This window comes from Barbus barbus, assembly GCF_936440315.1.
Source record: "Barbus barbus genome assembly, chromosome: 21".
Lineage (NCBI taxonomy): Eukaryota > Metazoa > Chordata > Actinopteri > Cypriniformes > Cyprinidae > Barbus > Barbus barbus.
Window position 1 is genome coordinate 2,607,719 of NC_136749.1, and position 25,062 is coordinate 2,632,780.

A 25,062-nucleotide genomic window follows, 5' to 3' on the forward strand; every position below is an offset into this window, starting at 1 on the left:
CTTTTTGCACTACACCAGTGAAGTATATCATTAAAATGTGTTTATTTATTTTTTAATAAGAATATTTAAAATAATTAATATTTTAGAATAGGGAACACTTATTCACTATTAACTACCACTTTTCCCTCAGTAAATTCCTAATTAATAGTTAGTAAGGTAGTTGTTAAGTTTAGGTATTGGGTAGGATTAGGGATGTAGAATAAGGCATTAATATGTGTTTAATTACTACTAATAAATGGCTGATATTCTAGTAATGCATGCTAATAAGCATCAGAGTTATGAGACCCTAAAATAAAGTGTTAACAAAATTAATAGCTTAATTACGCAAGGATGCATTAAATTGACCAAAAGTGACATTAAAGACATTTAACATTGTTACAAAATATTCTACTGCAAAGGCTGTTCTTTAAAATTCCTACTGTACACACACACACACATCAGTTTCCACAAAAAGCTTAAGCAGCACAACAGTTTTAATCAGAAATGTTTGTTGAGCAGTAAATCAGTATATTATAATGATTTCTGAAGATCATGTGACACTGAAGACTGGAGTAATGATGCTGAAAATACAGCTGCAGATCACAGAAATACATTACATTTTACAGTATATTCACATAGAAAATTATTTTAAATTGTAATAATTCACAAAATTACATTTTTGTTTTTACTGATTTTACTTTATTTTTATCAAATAAATAAAATGCTGGTTTGGTGAGCAGAAGACAGTTCTTTCAAAACATTAATAAAAATCTTAAGAGACATCTGATTGATAGTAAATATAAGCAACAGTTTTATTAGTATATCTTCACGTTTTACTAATGTTATTGTTAAACAATACATAATTATATAAGAGTACAGTCTAATATATTTTGCATTAAAATAACATAAAACTTAAAGTTACACTGAAAAGAATTTTCATTTTTGTAAATAATTTTGGATTTGGTCTTTAAATTCATACGTTTTATTATGATTTTTATGTACAGCACTTTGGTCAGTCTTGTGGCTGTTATAAATAAATGAACTTGAACTTAAATATTACCATACTGTAGCTGTTGCTTTCTACAGCAAGTGAAACTGACAATAGCATTTTAAATAATGTGATGTTTTATCACTGACAGAATGAAATGTGTGTCTGTGTAGTTTGTGAGTTGATGTTATGCAGGTGTTGTGGCTTCACCTGTGCATCGGGCCTGTCGTGGAAGACGGGGGACTGCAGGTCTCGAGGGCTGCCCGCTCCCATATAACTGCCCTCAGAGTCAGACGTGATGAGCTCCTGCAGAGACTCCACTGAACTGGCCTTCACTGAGTGACCCAAACCTGAGGAACACAGCCAGGTCAGCCACATCCTACCCAAACTAAAACTGCTCAAATAACAGAAATGACCTAACAATTCATCTTTGCTTCATGATTACCACATGATTTTCAGTGTACTGCTGTACAAAGCTCATTTTGATCAGTGCTTCTAAAGTTTTGTTTTTTACTTAAAAGGCCCCTATTTTCCAACACAATATTCGAAAGCTCCTCGTGAAACCTATAATATTCCTCTTCCATGTTCTGCTGCCATTTTATATATATATATATATATATATATATATATATATATATATATATATATATATATATATATATATGCCATTATCAATTTTTTTTTTATTATTAACAGAAACAGCAAGTGTCAAAATATTAAATTAACCACAATTGTTAAATAACTGTATATTATTTATTAAAACAGTAGTAATAATAATTACATTTTGCAGTAGTAGCTTTTAATTAAAGAAATAAACATTTAATTAGAAATAATTATAAGAAATACATAAACCAGTGTTAATTTAGTATAAGTGATATACTATTATAGTTTATTAATATTTTGAACTACTTTTTTATTTTACTTTTAATTAAAGTTTAAGCAATTTTGTTGTTTTTGTCATTTTTATTTTTTTATATATGCCTACTTAATTTTTTAATTTTTATTAATTTTTAAGTTTTAGTTTAGTTATTCAAGTTTTAGCAAGCAAGTTAACTGAAAATGAGAAATGTCTTTCAGCTAGCTAAAATAATAATAAAAAATATATATATATTTTTTATTTCAGTTAAAGTTTACTTTATTTCAAGAACATAACTTTTTTTATATATAATTTGAGTTTTAGCTAACAACAACAACCATTTAATAACCATAACAACTACAATAACACAAACCTAATCAATTAAGTTTGATTATTTTACATATTATCATTTTAATTAATTCTGTGGCTGCTTTAGAAATTTGGTGACGCCCACTGGTTAAGAACCACTAATTTAGATGATCAATATTAGATATTTATCTGTTGATAGGGTGTCTTATGAGTGATTGCTAAGGTATTTTGGGATGGTTGCTCACTGGTCCAGCTCAAAAAAAGCTCACAGAGGGATCTGATAACCCTATATTCCCCAGTATAAGCACTAGTGAGAGTGATGTCAAACACAGTTAATAGGTGTGTTTAATATGCAGCGTGGGTGAGCTGACCTGCAGTGGGCGGGCTCTGGATGACATCAGACAGATTGTATCCACCAGAGCTGTCCGAGCGCCGCCGGGGCTTCCTCTTAGCCCTCATCTTGGCCTTCTTCAGCAGGCTCTCACTAGATTGAACACAGAGAAGACTCTGAATACAGCTGGACTGTCCTTCATATCCATATAGCAGTGTTTCAGCAGATGGATCTCACACCTGGAGTGATCGGCTTCAGAGCCGCTTTTACAGTCCACAGCCGAGTCCCACTCTCGGTCCTCATAGGCGCTGAGATCCGGAGCGTCGGCGTACGGCGTGATGAGACGTCTCTGCATGGCTGGGATCTGTCAGAGGAGTCTGATGTCAGGATCTCTGAGCAGAGCTTCAGTGAAGCAGGCGAGAGCGATGATTTAGACTTACCATCCTCCTGTATGCAGCTGTTAGATCCAGGAGGACATCATCGCTCAGGATCTCAAGAGCTCTGACAGACACATGAGCAACATCTGTTAGTTTTCAGTAGGAAGAAATTAATACTTTTACTTATCAAAGATGCAATAAATTGTTGACAGTAAAGACACTTATAATTTATAAAGGTTTCATTTTCAAATAAATGCTGTTCTTTCTATTTTTCAAAGAATCCTGAAAAATTAAATGTTACACAGTTTTCACAAAAATATGAAGCAGCACAACTGTATTCAACATTAATAATCAGAAATGTTTCTTGAGCAGCACATCAGCATTTGTGACCCTGGACCACAAAAGCAGTCATAAGGGTCAATTTTTCGAAATTGAGATTTATAGATCATCTGAAAGCTGAATAAATATCTTTCCATTGATGTATGGTTTGTTATGATCGGACAATATTTGGCTGAGATACAACTATTTGAAAATCTGGAATCTGAGGGTGCAAAAAAATCTAAATATTGAGAAAATCACCTTTAAAGTTGTTCAGATGAAGTTCTTAGCAATGCATATTAATAATCAAAAATTAAGTTTTAATATATTTACGGTAGGAAATTTACTAAATATCTTCATGGAACATGATCTTTACTTAATATCCTAATGATTTTTGACCCAAAAGAAAAATCATTTTCACCCATGCAATGTAGTGTTGGCTATTGCTACAAATATACCCCAGCGACTTAAGACTGCTTTTGTGCTCCAGGGTCACATATTATTATGATTTCTGAAGGATTATGTGACACTGAAGACTGGAGTAATGATGCTGAAAATTCAGCTGCGCATCACAGAAATAAATTACAGTTTAACACATATTCACACAGAAAACAGCTATTTTAAATTGTAATAATATTTCACAATATTACTGTATTTTTGACCAAATAAATGAAGCCTTGGTGAGCAGAAGAGACTTCTTTAAGCATTCTATTTTCTGGGATGTAATTTCTCTCTGATTCATACAAGAGTATTTTCTATTCACAATGCTTTAACTTGCATTACCTCCAAAGAAGTGGAAGTTCAACCTACTACACCTTATTTCTAAAATATAACAGAGCTGCACACAGAACCTGATTTTAGTGCGACATGCTCCTGGATCAACATCTTTGTTGGCCCCGGAACAACATTGTGATTAACCAATCAGATCGGAAGAACCAGGTTATAGTTTTTATGAAGTTTAGGCTTACAATCAGTGTTTGTCCATCAGTGTCATTCATCTATCATGTCCTCTGATGTTAGGGGTTACTCATGGGTAAGGTTAGGTTTAGGTGTAGGGATATGGTCAAGACTACATTTTTGGATTAAAATATTGTTCCAGGGTCAACAAAATATGTTGACCTAGGAACACATCTAACTCGGCAAAATCAGGATGTACAAATTCAAGGTTAAGAGTGAACTGAGGAAACTTTTGCAAGCTTTCAGGCTAAACAGGTGTGAGATGTAATAGATTTATGCAGCAGGGTTTAATATCTCGATCTCACCTGGACTCCAGCAGCGCTGCCATGTTGAGGGCGATGAACTGCAGGCAGGACAGTTTGAGCTGATCAGCGTTGTATATCGTGGCAAACTCCAGCAACTCTGCCGCGTTCTTCAGCGTCACTGCACACAATACACCGACAAAATCACCTCCTTTTGATGTCAGTTTTGCACTGCAACATTTTGGACTCTGCATAGTGTATTATATGCAATGCAATAATAGCAGTCAATTAAAGTGAACGAAAAAAGTTCAACTGTTATAAGAATACTTCTCCATACTATTCAAAATATCAAGTGGGAGTTGTTCCTGGAAGCTGTTCTTTTGTCATGAACTGAGAGCAAAACATTTCAGGACTTTTTTCATTGCATTTGGTTCTAAACAGAAAAAAACTCAGATTTATTGACAGTGATGTATCGTTATCTGATGGCTCATGAACTATTATGTTTTTACCAACTGGCCAGTTATAATTTTGAAAATGACAGCGATTGCTTAGATCTATTTGGCTGTTGCGTGCTAGCTTATGTTGTAGCTCTGAATGCTTATTTAGGTGTGCATTCGTGAATTTACTTTGTCTAAAGCATGTTTGGTTATAGTTTATATATTTAACTAGGTATTGTGTATGACAATTTTGTGTTTATATCTGACGTTTTTAACAGTCAAAAACTGATATTTATTTTTGGCAACAAGAGATCAGGCAGATTTTGGGCAACATTTAAGCTGCTTTTTTTCCATTCAATGAAAGTAAATGAAAATGAACAGATGAGCACTAAAAACAACATTTGGCCTGTGTACACGACTGCTCAATTTATGGTCAGTAAGATTTTATTTATTTATTTTTAAGAATCAATTACTTAAGATACTTTTATTCATCAAGGATGCATTAAATTGATTGATCAAAAGTGAGCAAAGACATTTATAAGACTGAGTAATGATGCTGAAAATTCAACTTTGATCACAGGAATAAATAACGTTTTAACAGATAGAACTGTTAAAGAACTGTTATTTTAAATTGTAATAATATTTCACAATATTACTGTTTTTGATCAAATAAATGCAGCCTTGGTGAGCAGAAGAGACATCTTTCAAAAACATCTTACCAATCACAAACTCAGGGGTTAAAGCAAAAAAATAATAATTTTGGTAATCAAGTAATCTACTGATTATTTTGACAATTGAGTAATCTGATATTTTTAGTAACACAAAGTTACTAAGTGAAAACCAGGCTTTAGAATGACTACTTACTATTTATATATAAACTAATAATGAGGCAGTAATAATTGTCTCAAAGCCAATTTTATTGAACAACACTGTTAAAATACATAATGTATTATGCCTTTAGCCTACATAATATGAACATAACCAACGTAAGTGCATTATGTATTATAACAAATACCTGCAGAGGGCGCCAACGGCCTGGTGATGTTTCACTTTACAGTGTGATTAAACAACGTTTAAATCCATTAAATTTAATATTTGGCCACATGCAAACTCAGAAACTTTTATTTTGAAATCGCGATGTACAATAAATGGCATATTTAGAAATAGGTCGATGTATTCTCCTGTGTTGACAAAGTTTTATAAATGATTTTCGTTACAAATCTAGTGAGATAACGCACACAGTTTTCCCAGATGAACTTTAAGCTATTTAAATTCACAGCATATGCAGAGGAAGAGTTTAGCCCCTTTTCACACATCATGTGTGAACAGGACCTTTTCAAAAATCCCGGTAAATATATTCTGGCAATCATATCGTTCTTATGGAGATGACATGATTACTCTGAGCTGTTTACAAGGCTCTGCTGCTTTGAGCTTTTTTCACGTGTCGCGCTTCTCTATTCATCAGGGCTGCAGCTCTGCTACTGGATACTATTATGTGTGTCTCGTGTTTATCTTGTTAAGAGCAAAAAATCTGATTGGCTAGTAATGTTAGTTTGGTAGAGAGTGAAAGCTGTGCTCCTTTCATACCATTGGTAGGTGAACTCATGGACTCGAAAGTGATTTTTTTTTGCGCAGTCAATCCGTCGATCCGGCACGGTGCCGGAGAACTTTAAGCCCTGCAAACTTGATAGCGTATATTTTCTGAAGTCACATGACAGACTGTAGACTTACGGTTCTCAGTTATGACGACCTCACAGATCTCCTTCAGCCTGGTGATCAGCAGCTGATCCGCCACCACCAGCACGTTACACACAAACTCCACATTCACAGACTCTGAGATATAAAGACAGACATGGATTACACCTGTGATGGAGGAAAGAAATGTAATAACAGCCGAGCACAAAGACTGGGGTGGAACCTCTGACAGAGGGAGACTCGTCGGTGTAGATGTACTCCAGAATGGCCTGCAGGACCTCCGAGGTGGTGGGCATCTCCAGCGCAGTACAGCTGGTGGCCTGAAGAGGGCAGAAGACATTCACATGAACACAACAGTTCCAGCTCAGAGAGACGGTGCTTCTACTTCACATCATTTCATCCTACCTCAATCCAGGGGCTGCCCAGCATACTGTTGAAATACTCTGCAGGAATAAAAGTGTCAAAATTAAATCCTTCTTATTCAAATATGATAATCTACACTTTGTTTATGTGAAACAGACATGAAGAATGTCCAAGCTGCTAAATGAAGGTGAACAGGGACTGTCAAGCTCTAAAGGATCATCAAATTAAAGATTTTCAGCAAGAAATTAATCAGTTAGTTTTACATTTTCTAGTCACTTCTACTCATTTTCAACTATTACTGTCTGAAAAACTGCAGTAGAGCATTCTAAAAAAAAATCTTAGTTTTTGCTTCAATAGGGTCAAAGCGGTTTTAAAATGACTTTAATTGAATGCATCCATGCTAAATAAAACAATTTTTTTTAAATCATACTGATCGGTGTTATTTTAGTATCAATGATAATTCTATTATAGTTTTTAATATTATGTTAACATTCATTAATAATTTAAACAATTCTTTAATTTATTTTTAGATTTTCCGTTTCCATTTGAAATTTTAGACAAATTTTTTGTAATTTCGTTATGTATTTTTGTAATTTTGTATTATTTTTATGTCTATAGTTTTTAAGCTTTAGTTTATTTAGTTTTAGTTATTTCTATTTCAATAAAGTAAATGAAAATAAGAAGTGTTGCATTGGCAAGAAGCTAAAATAAATTTAGTTTTTTTATTTGATTTCAGTCAACTTTTAATTCATTTCATGAAAATGCCTGTCTTTAGCCAAAAAAAAAAAAAAGATGCAAAGACATATTTTCAATGCTTCAACGTTCAACTGAATCAGTGTGAATAAAGTCTACTTCAGAGGACACAAGTGTGAAATAAAACATCTGATCTCACCCAGCCGAGCACACAAGACGCATTTGTGACAGGGAAACTCTTTGCCGTCCTCCGAGCGCAGCGTGACGTCACAGAGGTACGAGCTGAGGACACACAATGAGAAGATCTGTATTCACAGCCAATGAAAGAGTGTATGACCTCCACTGTTGCTTCAACACAACACACACCATTTTTTCTGGTTGAATCGCAGCTTGTTGCCCGTCTTCTTCTGCACCACACTGATCTTCCCATTTTCAAACTTCACCCCATCAAGCCTAGTCAATCATAAAATACTCATTATTTAGCAACCAGGATACCTCGATGAATTACAGCAATAGCCAATAATGACGCCGCATTTACATACAAAAATACTGAAAGTACAGCAGCAAAAACACCTCAGGCCATCCGAGATGCAGATGAGTTTGTTTCTTCATCAGATTTGGAGAAATGTAGCATTTCATCAGTGTCTCAGCAATGGATGCTCTGCAGTGAATGGGTGCCGTCAGAATGAGAGTCCAAACAGCTGATAAAAACATCACAATAATCCACACCACTCCAGTCCATCAGTTAACATCTTGAGAAGACAAAAGATGCATGTTTGTAAGAACCAAATCCATCATTAAGACAAATAGTCAATCTCCTGTTGTCTTTCACATCACATGTCAGCGGTGCTTGATCTGTGCAGATTTCTCTCCTGATTCGGACAAAATGACTCTTTCACTGGAGGAAGTGTTATTATGGATTATGGACTTATTTTGGCTCCTCAAGATGTTAACTGATGGACTGGAGTGGTGTGGATTATTGTGATGTTTTTATCAGCTGTTTGGACTCTTATTCTGACGGCACCCATTCACTGCAGAGCATCCATTGCTGAGACACTGATGCAACATTTCTCCAAATCTGTTCCTATTAAGAAACAAACTCATCTACATCTTGGATGGCCTGAGGATGAGGAAATGTTCAGCAAATTTTCATTTTTTTGGTCAACTATTCCTTTAACATTACAAGTGAACTATAGAGGAAATATACATTCAAAAAGCATCTCACCGTGCTGAGAGGCTCCCCAAGCCCAGTTTTTTGGCGACGCCCTGCAGCATCTTTACAGGGTTTTGTCCAGGTTCACCGACATTACCAGTCTTGCCTTTTTTCCCAGACTTATTGTTTTTGGCCTTGGGCTTGTCTGCATCCTGAGTCTTAGCAGGAAGAGAGCGGTACACGTCCAGAGCGGAGCGGTTCTCCAGCCCTAGAGCCTGCAGACTGTGGATCAGCTGCTGCTGCGGTTCAGGATCGGAGCGCTGGTTAGAACGAGGGATGATGGGCTGGGTCCCATGAACCAGCATCTCACAGGAGTCTGTGTAGATGAAGTGAAGCGCTTGCTCCAGCATCTCAGGAGGAACCTTCTCCAGCACCAGCAGATCACAGCCCACCGCGTCCTCTCCTTTCTTCACCTCTCCATCTTCTATACCCTCTTTGCAGCCCTCCGACAGGAGCAGTTTGCGGAAGAAGTCCGACCGCACGGACAGGATGTATTTGTGCGCTGCGAAGGTGCGATCGCCAGCCTGCAGGGTCACATCATGGATGCTGTCCATCTCATCGGCTTCGGTCAGGAGGCGCTGGAAGTGCTGGGAGAACGTGGACGCAGAAGCGGTGGGAACTTCATACAAGCTGAAGAAAAAGAAGAAAAGTTAACAAGTAGGCTGAAAGTATAATACAAAACAATTAAGATTGGGAACCAGTTCAGAACTAAATACAGGAACATAATGATTTGTAAAAAAATTGATTCCATTAATGGTTCTTGAATGCAGTATTAAAGGAATACTCAATTTTTTTGAAAATAGCTCCCCTAGAGTTAACCAGTTGAGTTTTACCGTTTTTGAATCCATTCAGCCGATGTCCGGGTCTGGTGGTAGCACTGTTAGCTTAGCTTAGCATAGATCATTGAATCGGATTAGACTGTTAGCATCTCGCTCAAAAATGACCAAAGAGTTTCGATAATTTTCCTATTTAAAACTTGACTCTTCTGTAGTTACATCGTATACTAAGACTGACGGAAAATGAAAAGTTGCGATTTTCTAGGCCGAAATGGCTAGGAACTATACTCTCTATCCGGCGTAATAATCAAGGAACTTTTCTGCCGTACCGTGAGTGCAGCAGGCGCAGTGATATTACACAGCACCTGAAAGTAGTCCCCAGCTAGGTATAGTCTTAGTACACGATGTAACTACAGAAGAGTCAAGTTTTAAATAAGAAAATTATCAAAACTCTTTCATCATTTTTGAGCGAGATGCTAACGGTCTAATCCAATTCAATGGTCTATGCTATGCTAAGCTAACAGTGCTACCGCCAGACCCGGAGATCGGCTGAATGGATTCAAAAACGGTAAAACTCAACTGTTTAACTCTAGGGGAGTTGTAAAATGAGCCTGTTTTCAAAAAAGTGGAGTGTTCCTTTAAGATACTATTATAGCTTTTTCTTTATATTTTTTCTTTATTTTAATTTTAGGTAAAGTTTTTGTAATTTTTTGTGTCATTTATATTAGTTACTGTTTCAATATTTCAATATATTTATAATATTATATAGTTTTTTATATTAATTTTCAGTTATATTAGTGCATCACATTAAACTACCGGTAAATGAAATGAGAAATGTTGCTTTGGCAGCTACTGTAGTAGAAATATTTTTTAAATATTTTATTGTATTTCAGCTAATGCTTATTTTTATTTCAAGTACCCTATTTTGATTTAACTGTATTAATCCTGTTTGAGTGTATGCATTCTTCCACCACCGTTGCAGGCATAAGTTCTGTGTTCTAACACAGTTTTCAAGCAGCAGTGCTGCCCTGAGCTCCTATTGCAGCACTGTGTACACATATTTTAGCCGAGTAACTTAACTGAAACTTAAAAAATGTTACCAACCATATAAACATACATAGTTAAGATAACAAAACAAACCAAACAAGTTTATCATCTTTATGAGGGAGGAGAAAATGCCTCTCATATTTCTTCTGTTGCTGATGTCAAGCTGTGAAGCTCTGCTTCCAAATAAACTCAGTATTTAGGGACAGATTTACTCATCAACTGGTAACATGGCTGATACTAATTCAGTATTTACAGTCTTTCCCCATATGTTAAGATGGTTAATAACACTTCCACTTTATGTCTAAAAAAAAAAAAATTTTTGGAACTTCCTGGTATTGCTGATGTTAATTTGATAAAAACATTTTTTTTTTTTTTTTAAATCTGTTTGATTTTACGACCACTTTTGTTTATCTTTGTATAATAAACAACTTTCATCAGAATAAACTGGAACTATTCACTGACACCGAAAGCCAGAAATGTTAGATTCCAGCATTCCAAACGAATGAAAAGTCGTTTAGTCACACACATCTGTGCCCATCATTATCCGCACCTGGTTTTGGGATCGGCTTGCAGTACTCCAAAATTTCGGCCCTTAGAATCCATGGTGATGCTGACGGCTCTGTGGACGTAAGGAAGCTTCTCCAGACGGATTCGCTCATAAACACCCCCTCCGTCTGGGTGACCGGACACCTCCATGCCATCTGACACAACAGAGCTTTCATGTGTAATGGGTCATCTGTTTTATTTATAATATTTTCAGGTTAAACTGATGGTCTCAGTACCTTTTTTGTCTACAGCTTTCTTGTACTGGCCCAGCCACTGTCCACTGAAGCCCTCTCCATCCTGAGTAACAAACATCATGCTGTTCTTACTCAGGGCGATGTCTGACATGAAGACCTGTCGGCTGTATGCCCAGCGACACGGTCTCACTGACGTGCCCGTAGAGCGCCAGCAAAACACCTGAAACATCAGAGAAACACAGAAGAAAGCAGGAATATGAATATAATGAATACAACACCAGCTAAATGGTTGCTAATGTGTTCTGAGTGGTAGGTGCCTTACAGACTCAAGTCAAAAACACACAGGCAAAAGGCTCTATGAAATCTATTTCATTCATTTATTTATGTATTTTCAAATACATTGTACCTTTTTCTGGATTTTCTGTATGTTTTTTTTCTGGATTTCATTGTAATGGTTAAATAAAATGTTAGCAATCAAATATCACGTCTAATTAATTAAAATAAATAAAAGTTTAATACAAATGTCATTTTTATGGCTCTATGAAATTTTCTGTTATATTTCCTGCAATATTCTAATTTATTTTTCTGTTTCTGATTTCTATATTTCTGGATTCCTTACAATGGTTTAATTACATTTTAATAATCACAAATAATGTCACAATTTTATAATTTATACTGTACCCATTTAATAATTAATCATATTTTACAATAACAGGCCTCAATTAAATGTTTAATTAGGCTGCAATTTAATACAAATTTACTATCAAAAATGGTGGTTATCAAATTAAGACATGAAACATTAAAAATTGATAACATAAAAAATTAATCCTGAAATGCCATCAAAACATAATTCCTCTTCCTAAATAGACTTTTTGCGCTGAAATATTCAGACAATAATGCATATCACAATTTGATTATTAGCACTGTCCGACTTTAGATTTAATAATCCAAAATTCACCAAATTCCATGAGACCATACATTATTCAGTAAATTCCATTTTTATGACTGGATTCCACAATTTCATCAGCATTTTCCACATCACAGAAAATCTTAAGTCAGACTTCTTAGAAAAGCAGTAATGCACCTCTTATCAAACAAACAAGCCATGTGATCAGAGGGACCAGGGTTTGTTTAAATCCCTTATGAGCAATAGCAAAAATGATGGTGTTTGCTAATTAAAGCAGGCATTTAATAAACAGATGGACTAACAAGCTGTAAATATATAAAAGCAAATAACTCTGGCATATTGCCAGGCATACGTGCTTGGCTAATTAAATGCCAGCATCAATAGCAGCATAAGAAGTTTTCATTATAGAAAAAACACGTTTTAAAATTTATAGATATGAAAACACACTGGTATCAACGCTGTGAAAATGCAAAATCATTAAGCATGACTAAATCCAACTTGGACCCCATTCCACTAACTGGGCTGGTCCAGCTGATAGGCTTTTATCAGGCATGTACTGACCCACAAGACTGAACATCTTGGTTAAACAGACATTATAACCAACTGTACATCACAGTGTATTATGAGGGTGTTAAAAAAAAAAAAAAAAAAAAGTCAGCAATAAAAATGAAACTGAAAAATGTTAGGAAACTTAATGGTTTAGTGGCCAATTACTACTTGGCACTTGTCAGAGTAACAACTTACGTATTTCTGTGATCGGATGCTAGAGCCAAAGTTCTGCTTTGGATACTATGGATCAAACATTCTTTTACACAGGCTAGGGAATCATGTTGGCAGTTGTGGACAGTCACTAGTCCCTAGCTTGGTTTAGATCCTACCTGTCAGATCACTACCACTGAATTTGTGTAAATGAAAATCTGCCTGACCAAACTTTTGCAAAATAAGGTGTGCCACAGGGCTCGGTCTCAGCCCCTTTGTTATTCTTGTACTTTAGGTGATAATATTAGGAAACACAGCATTAGTTTTCACTGTTATCTAGACCACAAAGATCTCCATACTTATTAAAGTTCAGATGAAAGTTTTCCATGATGATGGATTGTACTGAATGTATGTCAAGTCATTTTAATTTGCTAAATTGTGATTAACGTAAGCACTTTAGATAAAATTATTTTTGAAGCTTTTACAACTACAGAGGAAAGCTAGACATTTTGCTTTTAGTAGCTATATTGATATCAATTTGAGACTGATGGTGTGTTCTCTTGAGCATTGATGTGAATATTCAGACAGCATCTTCATTTGACTGTTGGGTGATAGACTCACTCTTTCAGTAAAAGAACAGATATTAAAACAGGGATTGGAACAACTCCATCATGAGCATTTTTAGGGAGAAATAGGTGTATTTGTATGATTAGGACAGATCAGTTCACTATGGGAACAGACTGCTTTGGGCTTTAATCCAAGTTTATCTTAAATACACAAGGTATTTTTGGGCAATATTTTTGCATGTGTCTATATCACTCACCCTTCCAGCTTCATCTAGAGCCAAAATCACCAGCTTTTCCCCTCCACCATCATGCAGAAGCTGAGGCTCGATACGATGATCCAAACTACCACCGCTCACAAGAACTTTCTTCACGTTCAGCTGTCTGGAGGACAACACAAGGACAGTGTTAACAGAAGCTAACTTTCCATTTAAAGCTGTGAATTAAACTTGTGAAAAATTGCATTGCATTAAACATTTACAAATAAAGCAGGTTCCATCTCATGTGTTCAAGAGAACAAAATCATCACTTCTTGGGAAACTGTTGCAAAGTATCAGTAATACAATAATAAAGAGTAGCTTCAGCCAGGGAAACCTGTGACTCTTGTTTCCTGCATAATAAATTAATTGTGCCTCAGAGCATGAAGACGAAATGCAATAACAAATGCTGTCAAGTTATATTGCATTTGGACGTCTGATGTTTGGGAACTCAATCATGCGAGACGCCTCTGGGAGGTAATTATACAAAATCATTTTGATGACAGACTGACAGACTCAGACATTTCAGAAGGACTAAAACAATATTTTAGATGATTGAGATGGATGAGAAATGTCTTCTGGTTAGACTGAACAAAATCTGGTTAAGACAACATAACGACAGACCACTCACTTGGATGCCAGTTTCTTGCACTGATAATCTGCCAGCAGGTACACATCTCCCTTTTCGGTCACGCACACAGTGGCCCCATTGCTGGCTGCAGCCACAGCGATGGTCACCTCCCTGTGGTGTAGAGCGGACACCTGTCGAGGAACAGTCACGCACTTCTCTCCATTGGGCTCCAGCAGGTAACCTGAATGTATCACAATGGTCAGACCACAAGCTTTCATATGGGAAGAGGCAAATTAATCAGATGCTCTGATGAAATTGCATGAAGAGGATTTGCGAAACACCTGAGAGACTTTAGATCAGTTAAACAATCTGTTTGTTTGTATATGATAAACATATCTGGGTGCTTAAGGAGCTTACCAAGCTGGCCACCATTTAATCCCATGGTATACACCGCATCTCTGGTCCAGAGAACAGTGTGGAACCTGCCAGCTGCAACACCAATCACAGACCTTCCTTTCAGGGACTTAGATGTGACCTGTGGTCAATAGAGAATAACATAAAAAAAATGCAATTTATGGAATTACCTAGACCTAGAAACCCAGGCACTTAATTTCCAGCGATATTGTCAACTTGAATGCACAGATACTATTTGAACTGAACTGAGCTGGACGATAACATCACTGAATCAATGATGAACTGCCTTTAACTGAAAATTGAGTATTTACTGTTTTGCATTATTACTATTTTTCCTATTGAATACTGTAAAACTGCGTTGACACAATCTATTTTGTTAAAAGCACTATATAAATAAAGGTGGCTTGACTTGACCCAGAATTTTTTATTTTAATGCAGCACTAGTTTTGTGATACTGTGTGTCATGGATAAATCCAGGCTGACTTACCTGTTTAGGAAGTTGGCTGGAAGCAGGAGGTGGTGCCAGGCCCAGCTGATGGTGGGTGTTGAGCCCAAAGGTGTAGACATACCCCTCCTCTGTCAGAACAACAGTGTGATCTCGGGCCGCTGCGACCTGAGAGCAGTGATGGGACAAAAGCCCCTCCACCATCCGGGGAACCTTTGATATGAAAATGGACACCAAGTCTTAGAAAAACTGCAGATGTAGAAATATATGCATCAACCCACACCAAAGCATCTTACCAGATATGTCTGTTCATCACCATGTCCGAGTCGTCCGCCCTGTCCATGTCCACATGTGTACACCTGACCCTTCTGGGACAGAAAGACCGAGTGGAACTTACACAACACCACCTTAAAAGACACAAAAACACAATGTTACTATCATCATTCAAGACCATGTTAACGAAGATAGACCGTCAGCTTACCGATATTTGCACACTAAAGCACTTATGTAGCACACTCTTTCTGCAAACATTTCATGTTTGCTTTGAAATGATAAATGCACTTTTTAAAAGTAAAACAAAGTTTGGAATAATAGAACGGACTGACAATTACCTTTTTTTTTTGTAGTTTTGTTGTAAATTTTTAGTAGCAGGTACTAAGGTAAAAAATGCATCAATGATTGTCTATATTTGCATAACAGCCTGTATACTAATATGCCTTTATCTAATAATTTTAAATCAAAAACACAGGAGAAACAGCAATATTATGAAATATTATCACAATTTAAAATAACTTTATTATGTGAATATACTGCAAGATGTCATTTATTCCTGTGATCAAAGCTGAATTTTCAGCAATTTTCATACTCCAGTCTTCAGTGTCACTGGATCCTTCAGAAATCATTCTAATATGTTGATTTGCTCAAGAAACAAGATTATTATTATTAATGTGGAAAACAGTTGTGCTGCCCATTTTTATTTTGTGCAAAACATGATACATATTTCAGGATGTATTCTTTGATGAACAGAAAATTCAAATAAGGAGTTTATTTGAAACAGTAAGGTTTTGTAACATTATAAATGTCTTTACTGTCACTTTTTATTAATTGCATCACTGCTTAATAAAATGATCTAGGCCTATTTCTAGGAGGTAAATTCATACACACAAACACACTGAATGATTCGGCAGCTGTAGTTTTAAACACAACCTTTGAGTCGAGCTGGTTAAAAGCCACTGCAAAAACACCAAAGCATGTTGCATCTGCAAAATGAAAGAAAACACCCGGAAAGACCAATTTCACTTTTCTGGGCCATTTTTGCAAAGACATCTAACGCAATAAAATTTAGACCTCTTTAAGTGTAGCAAATACTTTAAAAGGCCACTGTAAATATGACATCATTGAAGATTATCGGTTGATTAAGAACTGAGACCTGGACAGAATAACTGCATGCCAGAACGAACCAGCTGCGTTTGCTCATCACGAGGGCTTGACTTTTAGCCATGACAGGTTTGCCCTTTCTCTGCAAAGCATGCCAGCTCTGGATTGGCTCGGAGTCGACTACAGCGGAGCAGGGGTGCCAAGGTCAACATCATCACTAATTTAACACACTCCTCAAGGCTGAAACAGAAGCAAGAGATGTTCTGTAAAGCGTCCAAACCGCTCTCACTGGCTGCCATACGCATGCATTCACAGCGCTTATTTAATCTGCTGCTGTTATCCCTGAATGAATGTTTTAATATTTAACCGAAAGCATCTGCAGAACAGCGTGGCGGGTCACAATGAGCTCTCTTTCCATGTAAGGGGTCATTGGAGAGCCGATGAAAGGGTCAGGAAACAAGATCCGGCATCACAATGAGCAGTGTAAAATTAAAGGACTGCCCTGCACTTTAGAAATTAATTAGCCGAATGTAAGTACACACACCGACTGAACAATAAGAAATGAAATGCATTGCTGAAGTGTCTTCTCAAGGGTAAGACGCATCTCTAGAAGTTTTCCATCATCCTAAAAGGCTGACATTTTTAGCTTAATGCACTCGTTTTAATTGCACCTTAACCTCTTGGGGCTTCTCCTTTCAAAAATGCCCAAATCCCAAGTGAAAGGCTGACAATGGGATCATGCAACAATACTGGATCACATTTCCCATCCACATATGAGCACATGCTGGTTATCCATCCAAAATGCAAATGAGTCCCCGTGATGACCATGGAAAAATGGAAACTTATACAGCGTTAAAGCATGATGTTGGCATCTTTCAGGGTCAGGTATGCCAAAGCAGCAACGCTCACCTTAGCAGCGTAAGTTCCAACACAAAGAGCTTCTCTTCATCAACAAGAACAATTTACAGAGTTACAAAGAGGTCTAAGTGTCCTCGGATGGTTTGCCGGGAGATTTTTGTTTTGCAGGAGGTTCCCTGTGAGGAGCCTGTTATCAAGGCAACACTCGCAGGTCCTGTTTTTACCGTCCTCTCTTGTTGTCACACGTAACCCTGGGGAGTTTTAGGCCCTGCTAGCTCGCACGAACCTCGGGGAGTTGCATTGCAGATGAGGATTTCATAACACTATGTGCCTCATCAGCAGAAAATAATCCATATACATGTATAATGATGCAGAGAAGTTTGAGAGTGTCAAAAATATTAAAAATGCACATAACTTTGGTACACTTTTAAAGTGCTTTATAAACAGGGGTGCACCATAAGTGCAGGAGTGCATGCGCGACCAAAATAAAAAAATGCATAACTAATGTTCGTTCACACCATGGCATAAATACCATAATTCAACTCGGTGCAGTTCACGTCCTAGGACTGGGGATTATTTCTATAGTTTCTATAGCGACAAAATAAGCCTGCGTGGAAGAATGTTACTGTTAGCTGTAAAACACAATACAAGTAACAGTTGCTATGCAAATGCATTATTATTACACGTTATAATTATTTCTTTAGGTTGTTATTACATGGATAGCCTAGATATCTAACTCTGTGCTGCATGTCTTTCATTTATGTTCACATTACTTTTGTATGAAGACATCTACATCGGCAAAACTCAATTACACAAATTTTAAAACAACTGCTTAATTTCCTACTGGAAGCGCCGCTAGGTACCCTGGTTCAGCGTGAGGTGCAGCGGTCGCATGGTACAAGCCGCAGCTCTCTGAAAACTCCCAGTTCACAAGATGTAATTACGAGTTCTACGAGGACGTGAATGCTTTTTTCAAGTTGGTACCTCGCAATTACGATATGGCGTGAACGCACCTCTTAAGACCCTGCGCCTCACATGAGGACATTCTATTTCAGTGAATTTCTCTGAGGCTGTACATGCCACAGTTGTAAGTCTGGATGTCCTGTACAGAGCACATTCAGGGCTTTTCAGAGATAACAAATGATTGGATGTTTCACCATGACCACTTCAAAAATGTCTGAAATTAATTTAGTGACACTCTTATGGAAATATGATCATATTTTGTAATTATTTAAATCTGTCTAATTTTTTAATTGTGTGTCATAAATCAACAATGTCATGGGCTTTCAAATCTGAGGACACCGGGACTAAAAGCATATTTATTACGGCTTTTGGGAGACATAACAAATGAATAGGGAAATAAATGATATATATATATATATAATTTTATATAAATTCATATAAAAAAACTATACTCACTAAAAAAAAAATATTTTTATTGAACACTTTTATTTTCAAATATAATATTTAAAAAAATTATGACAATTCATATAAATAATATACTATATTTAATATATTTATATCTATAAAAAAATTATTGTATTTTTACTGAATACTCCCTTTTTACTTTAAAATATAAAATAGGCTGAAAAACATATGTTCACCCCTGTTTATAAATAATAATAATAATAATGTTGATTGAATTGATTAAAAAAAAGGAACAACAATCATTGATTAAAATAAACTTTAAAAAGAAACAAAAAATACTACATGGAAAAAAACCTGACTTTTTCATTTACCTGCTTCACATAGATCCGAGACCTTGAAAACAGATCCACGATCTCAGGATGGTGTCTGCTCTCCAGGTTTCCATGTCCCAGACTGAAATTTGTGTTGCTTCCCCAAGTGTACACTTCAGTAGGATCTGCGATGAGATCACATCAACAAAGTGAGTTATGTGCTTGTGTTTGTTAAGTTATGAGGAAACAAATACTGTTTACAGATCAAAGTCTCAAGTGAGAATTAAATCAAACTCAATATGGTGTCTAACAGCACGGCCTGAGTGTATATAAGCACCATTTGTGGTTTGCTTTTTGAATCTGATAGTGTTCTTGGGTCCAGAAATGGTGGTGCCAGACTAAACAAATGGATTAATAAGGGACAATTTTGGTTTCAGCGTTTTAAGGTTTAAGCCAAAAACAATCATACTCTCATTTAATCGCCATCATGTCATTAAAAACCCTCATTTGACTGTTATTTATTTATTTCATTTATATCATTCACAAGTACACATATTCAATCTTGGAGCATGAAGGTGAATGACTTAGTTTGGACTGATTAATGAAACCAAAAAACACTACTGGTTCTGACTCGTCTAATAACTAGATGTTGTGTGTCAATATGCAAAAGTGCTACTGCAGAAGGGAACATATTCATGACATGCAGGTATAGAATTATACGAGTATGGATAAATGAGGACAGAATTTTAATGTTAAGGTGAACAACTCATTTAATAATTATCATAAATACTTCTTCAGCACTGGCACAGTCATATATATTAATAAGAAAATGAATCCATGTTGATTACCAGTGTTTCTGAACACAACGTGAGCTGGGCGGTCCTTGATGGTGAGGTCAAGGGCAGAGAGACCCTCCTTGTCCTGGATGGACAGCGCTCCACCGCGCTGGAACAAGAACATATAAACACGTGCAATCAAAGACAACCACACAAACCAATAAACCACTGGAATGGGGAGGAAAAGATTAAGCTGTTCTGGTGACTGACTCAAGTATCACCCGGGCCAGTTAATCAGGCATTATTTGGAGATTACTGGTCCATGAATATAATACTCACTTGGCCAAATTAACAGAAGTGGTCTATCACTAATATGAGCGTTCCAATATCAGCCAGTTTTGGATGGGAAAAAAGCACACTGTTTGTTTTCAGTTCATTTTAAAAGGTGAAGTGTGCAGAGTCTTGCCAATCTGTAGTTGCCAGGGGCTGTTTTTCATGTCCTCAGGTTGAGGTGACCCCAATAACGTGACCTTTAGCCCCTGCAATGCGAATTTTACCAGGAGAGCCTGGCCAAATATGTGTATTATGGACAATTGTTTTTCCCAGGGGACCCCCTTCGAAACACCATTGGGCTAGTTTTGAGTAGCAATTGGGCAGGTTTTGTTGTGAAAACCCGAGTGTGCAGTTTCTGTGCCTCAATAATAATAATAACAATGTTACATTTATATAGCACTTTTCTGGGTACTAGAAACACCAAAATGAACTGCAATTTTATTTTTAATTTTGTGCACATCATTTCACTTCATCAAGCATTTATTTGATGTTTTTAGTTCGTGTTTTTTTGATGAAATGAAGGTCCTAAAGAACAACTGAAATATAAATCTTTTTAGGGCTGTCGCGATTCGTCGATTTTAGTCGACTAGTCGATTTTTAAAAATCGTCGACTTCATTTTGCTCGCGTCGACTAAGCGGCTAAATACCGGAAGTGACGCATTTCACAGACGAGAATCCATAAAACACATTATTAGATTATTTTCCAAGGCTGCATGATATATTAAATCATAATTAAGCATAATTGTGAATTCACAAACGCTATTATTTAATTAAATAATTATATGCGATGCAGTACTAACACAGTATATGGTCTTTAATTATGTACATGCGTGTAGGTTAAGCACGTGTGTCTCCGTTCACAGTAGCTCCACAGAAACTGTTATCATTTACATGTGGAGCGTCTCAAACTCATCTCTGCATGTTGTTGTGAGTTTGGGCTTATTATAACATTCTTCTGGGAACTTAAATCTACACACAATCAGGAGAATACATCGTGATTTCAAAATAAAAGCTCAAAACCTCACTCTGAGTTTACACGGTTTGATGTCCACATATTCATGTAATTACAGCAGCTATAGCATTTCACTTAAAATATAATTATAGGGCCCTATGAAATCCGTTTTATTTCCAAATTCAGTTTTTTTTTTTTTTTTATTAAATCAAAAAGCCTGACTAATTAATTGAGTTTTAGTTTTATCTGTACCAAATTCTGTTTTCCTTTATTTTCTGGATTCCATTTTAATGGTTCCATTAAATTTTAATAATAAAAAGCATCTCCAATTAATTGATTTTATATTTATATTTTATATTTATAAGTATTTTTGCTGAAATTTTCCACCTAAATAAATTCTGGTAAATAATATTTCTGGTAAATACTCCTTTAAAAAGTGTTTTTTGATGATAATGTTATTATTAGACAGGAACACGTGGATATGTTGTCATTCTTACACTATAATACTGAACTGTGATTTGGACTGAGATGGACACTTGCTTCTTGCTTTAAAAAAGGATTTCATAGAAATTTGGATTTAATTTGGTTTAATAAAATATTCTTAAGTAAAATTGTAGATTTTTTTGTGTGGGAAATTAATCGTTTAAATTAATCCAAAAATTAGTCTATAGTTTAATCGAAATGAAAATAGTCGTTAGTGGCAGCCCTAAATCTTTTGAAACTTTACAAACGTCTTTATTGATCAATTTAATGCATCCTTTCTGAATAAAATTATTAATTTCTTCATTTTTTTCTGACCTCAAACATTTGAATGGTACTGTAGTACAGATTAAGCAGTTAAAACTGTGTTCAACATTGATAATAATCAGAAATTTTTCTTGAGCAGTAAATCAGTATATTATTATGATTTCTGAAGATCATATGACACTGAAGACTGGAGTAATGATGCTGAAAATACAGCTGCGCATCACAGAAATAAATTACATTTTACAATATATTTATATAAAAAACACGTTTTAAATTATAATAATATTTCACAATACTACTGTATTTCTGTAATAGAGACTTATTCCAAAAACATTAAGAATTCTTAATTACTCCAGACTTTGACCAGTAGTGTTTATCAGCATTACACTGGCCAGCGGTCACCCTTCTTTCTAAATACTGTATTGGCAGCAGTCAGTGAAACACTGGTATTAATGAGGCAGTGCTCACCTTGATGAGCCCCATGAGGCAGTGAATTTGCCCGTAGAAGGCGCTGCGATGCAGTGCGGTCCACCCTGACTCCTTGTCCTTCGCCAGCATGTCGGCGTGTTTGCTGTCCAGGAGCCACTGAAGCAGGTCACACTTACCCAGAGAGGCCGCGAGGTGCAGAGCCGTGCGTCCAAACTCGTCCCGCAGGGTAGCTGCATTGTGACAGTGGACAGACAGAAAGCCCCGCAGACGGGCCTCCGAGCCGCTGGTCAAAGCGGCGATCACTTCCTCTGCGTGCCTCACAGAGCAGCACTTTGCTGTGCAGTCTGGGCTTCCCAGACTCATTTTAGCTTCCCACCCGCTAAGTTACAAATCCCCCAAAAAATTAAAAATACCCACTTCCACCCACAACTTCTCAGACAAACATAGAAATTAATTTCTCAAATGACTGCAATAAATTAAAGAAAACAAAATGAAAAAATTAGGGAATAGGTATAGCCTTTCTGTGAATTCAGGGCGCTAGAATTGTGCAAGTGTTGAGATTCCACAGCACCCTAGCGGCCCCGGGAGTGAAGATCTAGCTCATCTCAAGCCACCATGGCGTCAACACCTTCCACAAAACCTCTGGAACAATCATTAGCATCAAAGAAAATACTAATTTCTCTGTACAAAAGCATACAAATATATTCCAGTTTCCTCAAAAAATAAGTTAACTTGTAATCTATCTATATATTGTATTTTACAAAAGGCAAATCCTGTACTGTCCATTCAAGAGTCCATCAACCTTGAGGGGAAAGACTCCTTCCCCCCAAAACGCTCCACCATTTAAGCCTCCATAATTGCAAAAGGTGCCTGAAAAGGAAGAATGGCTTTCAGATTAATATCAACTTCATTATACAACAATCCTACCAAAACAGCAACTAAACTGCAAAATTGACCAGATCGCACACAGTTGTGCCTACATGACTACACTAGGCTGAAAACCACATAAAGCACTCAAATTAGTTCTGTTTTATGTAAAATTATGCATAACATAGATGGGGTTTTTCTTTAGTTATGGGTGCTTTTTGTTTGTTTTGTTGTTGTTGTTGTTTGGGGGGGGGGGGGGTCATTTTTTTTAATTCAGCCATCCTTAAAATAAATAAATACATAAATAATCTTTTTTAAAACTCAATAGTTTATTTACTAACAATATTCAACAGTGGACTTTATTGCAATTATCAGTTTTCATATGTAATAAATCTCAAATGGATGGTCATATTTTAAGATTGGGTCTAAAAGGCAAAACATTAAATATATACATCGATGGCATTAGAAAAGTAATAATAAAACTCCTTCAGTAGAAATAAATTAAACAAAAGTTCATGGAATAATCCTTTTTAGTTTCCAGGTCAGTGTTTAGCATAACCTTTGCTAGTTAATAACACACATAATCAAAAGTCCACATCCTTGAAACATTATGAAGAGCTGCACTTGTAGTTTGACACCTGCACCATCAGCTAAATATGGCTTCAGTCTCACTGCATCAGTTTTATGATATTAATGATCATTTTGTGATCATAAATGTGTTTAAATCTCAAACAACTGAGCAAATGATTGAGTTCAAGCCATTAGTGACCATCTGGAGACCACAAACCTCTCTCTCTCAGTCAGGGACTCAATCAAACTGTGATCTTTAGAGTAAATAATGAATCGTTAAAACACGACCCGATCGCAGATATGATATAATAATGTCTGAGACCTGACACATCATCATATTTATGAAGCAGACTGAACACTGCCAGATTAAACACACCGCGCTAGTATCGCTCGCTCACCTGACGCTAGATGAAGGAAAAGCTCATGTTTGTGTTGTCTCCTGTGCGGCAGATCCACAGAAACATCTTTAAACGAAACCTTGATGTTTTGCAGCAAATATGTTGCAGTGGAGTTCGTCGGCTGAGTAAGAGCTAGAGGTGTAGACACACGAGTAAGACGAATTCTGATTGGCCCATCAGACATGTATCCTTACATTTCATTGGACAGTTCAGCTTGCAGTATCGTTATTTGTCATTGGACGGTTCGGGGTGTAAAACTTCACAGTTTGCGCTTGTGACACAAACATGTCATATTTTTTGTAAACTTTCTAGTTATTTATGCTATGCGCATATCTTGTTGACGGACTACGCTGTATGCTGGTTGCTAGTGTCATGGCGAGCTGGCGAGGGAGTCCCCTCTCTTGCGTCAGCCCTGTGGGGGCGGGGCTTACGGGGCATACCTAACACATGAGTCACATGACTCTTATTATCATATGATAGATAGATAGATAGATAGATAGATAGATAGATAGATAGATGGATGGATGGATAGATGATGCATGGATGGATGGATGGATGGATGTATGGATGGATAGATGATGGATGGATGGATGGATGGATGGATGGATGGATGGATGGATGGATGATAGATGGATGGATGGATGGATGGAAGGATGGATGGATGGATGGATGGATGGATGGATGGATGGATGGATGGATGGATCGATAGATGATAGATGGATGGATGGATGGATGGATGATGGATCGATAGATAGATGATAGATAGATAGATGGATGGATGGATGATAGATGGATGGATGGATGGATGGATAGATGGATGGATGGATGATAGATGGATGGATGGATGATAGATGGATGGATAGATAGATGGATGGATGGATGATAGATGGATGGATAGA

General features: G+C 36.6%; 1 protein-coding gene across 1 annotated transcript in view; it reads right to left on the reverse strand.

The window, feature by feature from the left end:
* The window catches only part of LOC306887600 (inhibitor of Bruton tyrosine kinase-like), a 31,848-nt gene extending 7,295 nt beyond the window's left edge, over window positions 1–24,553 (reverse strand). Inside the window, exons 1-22 of the mRNA XM_079445463.1 lie at window positions 24,164–24,553; window positions 22,368–23,198; window positions 19,940–20,036; window positions 19,152–19,276; window positions 15,474–15,584; window positions 15,220–15,390; window positions 14,736–14,853; window positions 14,379–14,559; window positions 13,751–13,874; window positions 11,364–11,541; window positions 11,132–11,282; window positions 8,771–9,388; window positions 7,912–7,998; window positions 7,745–7,827; window positions 6,895–6,932; window positions 6,713–6,809; window positions 6,526–6,627; window positions 4,421–4,538; window positions 2,904–2,964; window positions 2,703–2,827; window positions 2,504–2,616; window positions 1,178–1,317 (exon numbers count right to left, since the gene is read on the reverse strand). Of these exons, the coding sequence (XP_079301589.1) occupies window positions 1,178–1,317; window positions 2,504–2,616; window positions 2,703–2,827; window positions 2,904–2,964; window positions 4,421–4,538; window positions 6,526–6,627; window positions 6,713–6,809; window positions 6,895–6,932; window positions 7,745–7,827; window positions 7,912–7,998; window positions 8,771–9,388; window positions 11,132–11,282; window positions 11,364–11,541; window positions 13,751–13,874; window positions 14,379–14,559; window positions 14,736–14,853; window positions 15,220–15,390; window positions 15,474–15,584; window positions 19,152–19,276; window positions 19,940–20,036; window positions 22,368–22,691 (3,162 nt within the window). The 5' untranslated portion in view covers window positions 22,692–23,198; window positions 24,164–24,553. The remainder of the gene's footprint in view (window positions 1–1,177; window positions 1,318–2,503; window positions 2,617–2,702; window positions 2,828–2,903; window positions 2,965–4,420; window positions 4,539–6,525; window positions 6,628–6,712; window positions 6,810–6,894; window positions 6,933–7,744; window positions 7,828–7,911; window positions 7,999–8,770; window positions 9,389–11,131; window positions 11,283–11,363; window positions 11,542–13,750; window positions 13,875–14,378; window positions 14,560–14,735; window positions 14,854–15,219; window positions 15,391–15,473; window positions 15,585–19,151; window positions 19,277–19,939; window positions 20,037–22,367; window positions 23,199–24,163) is intronic.
* Between the last annotated feature and the right edge of the window lie 509 nt (window positions 24,554–25,062).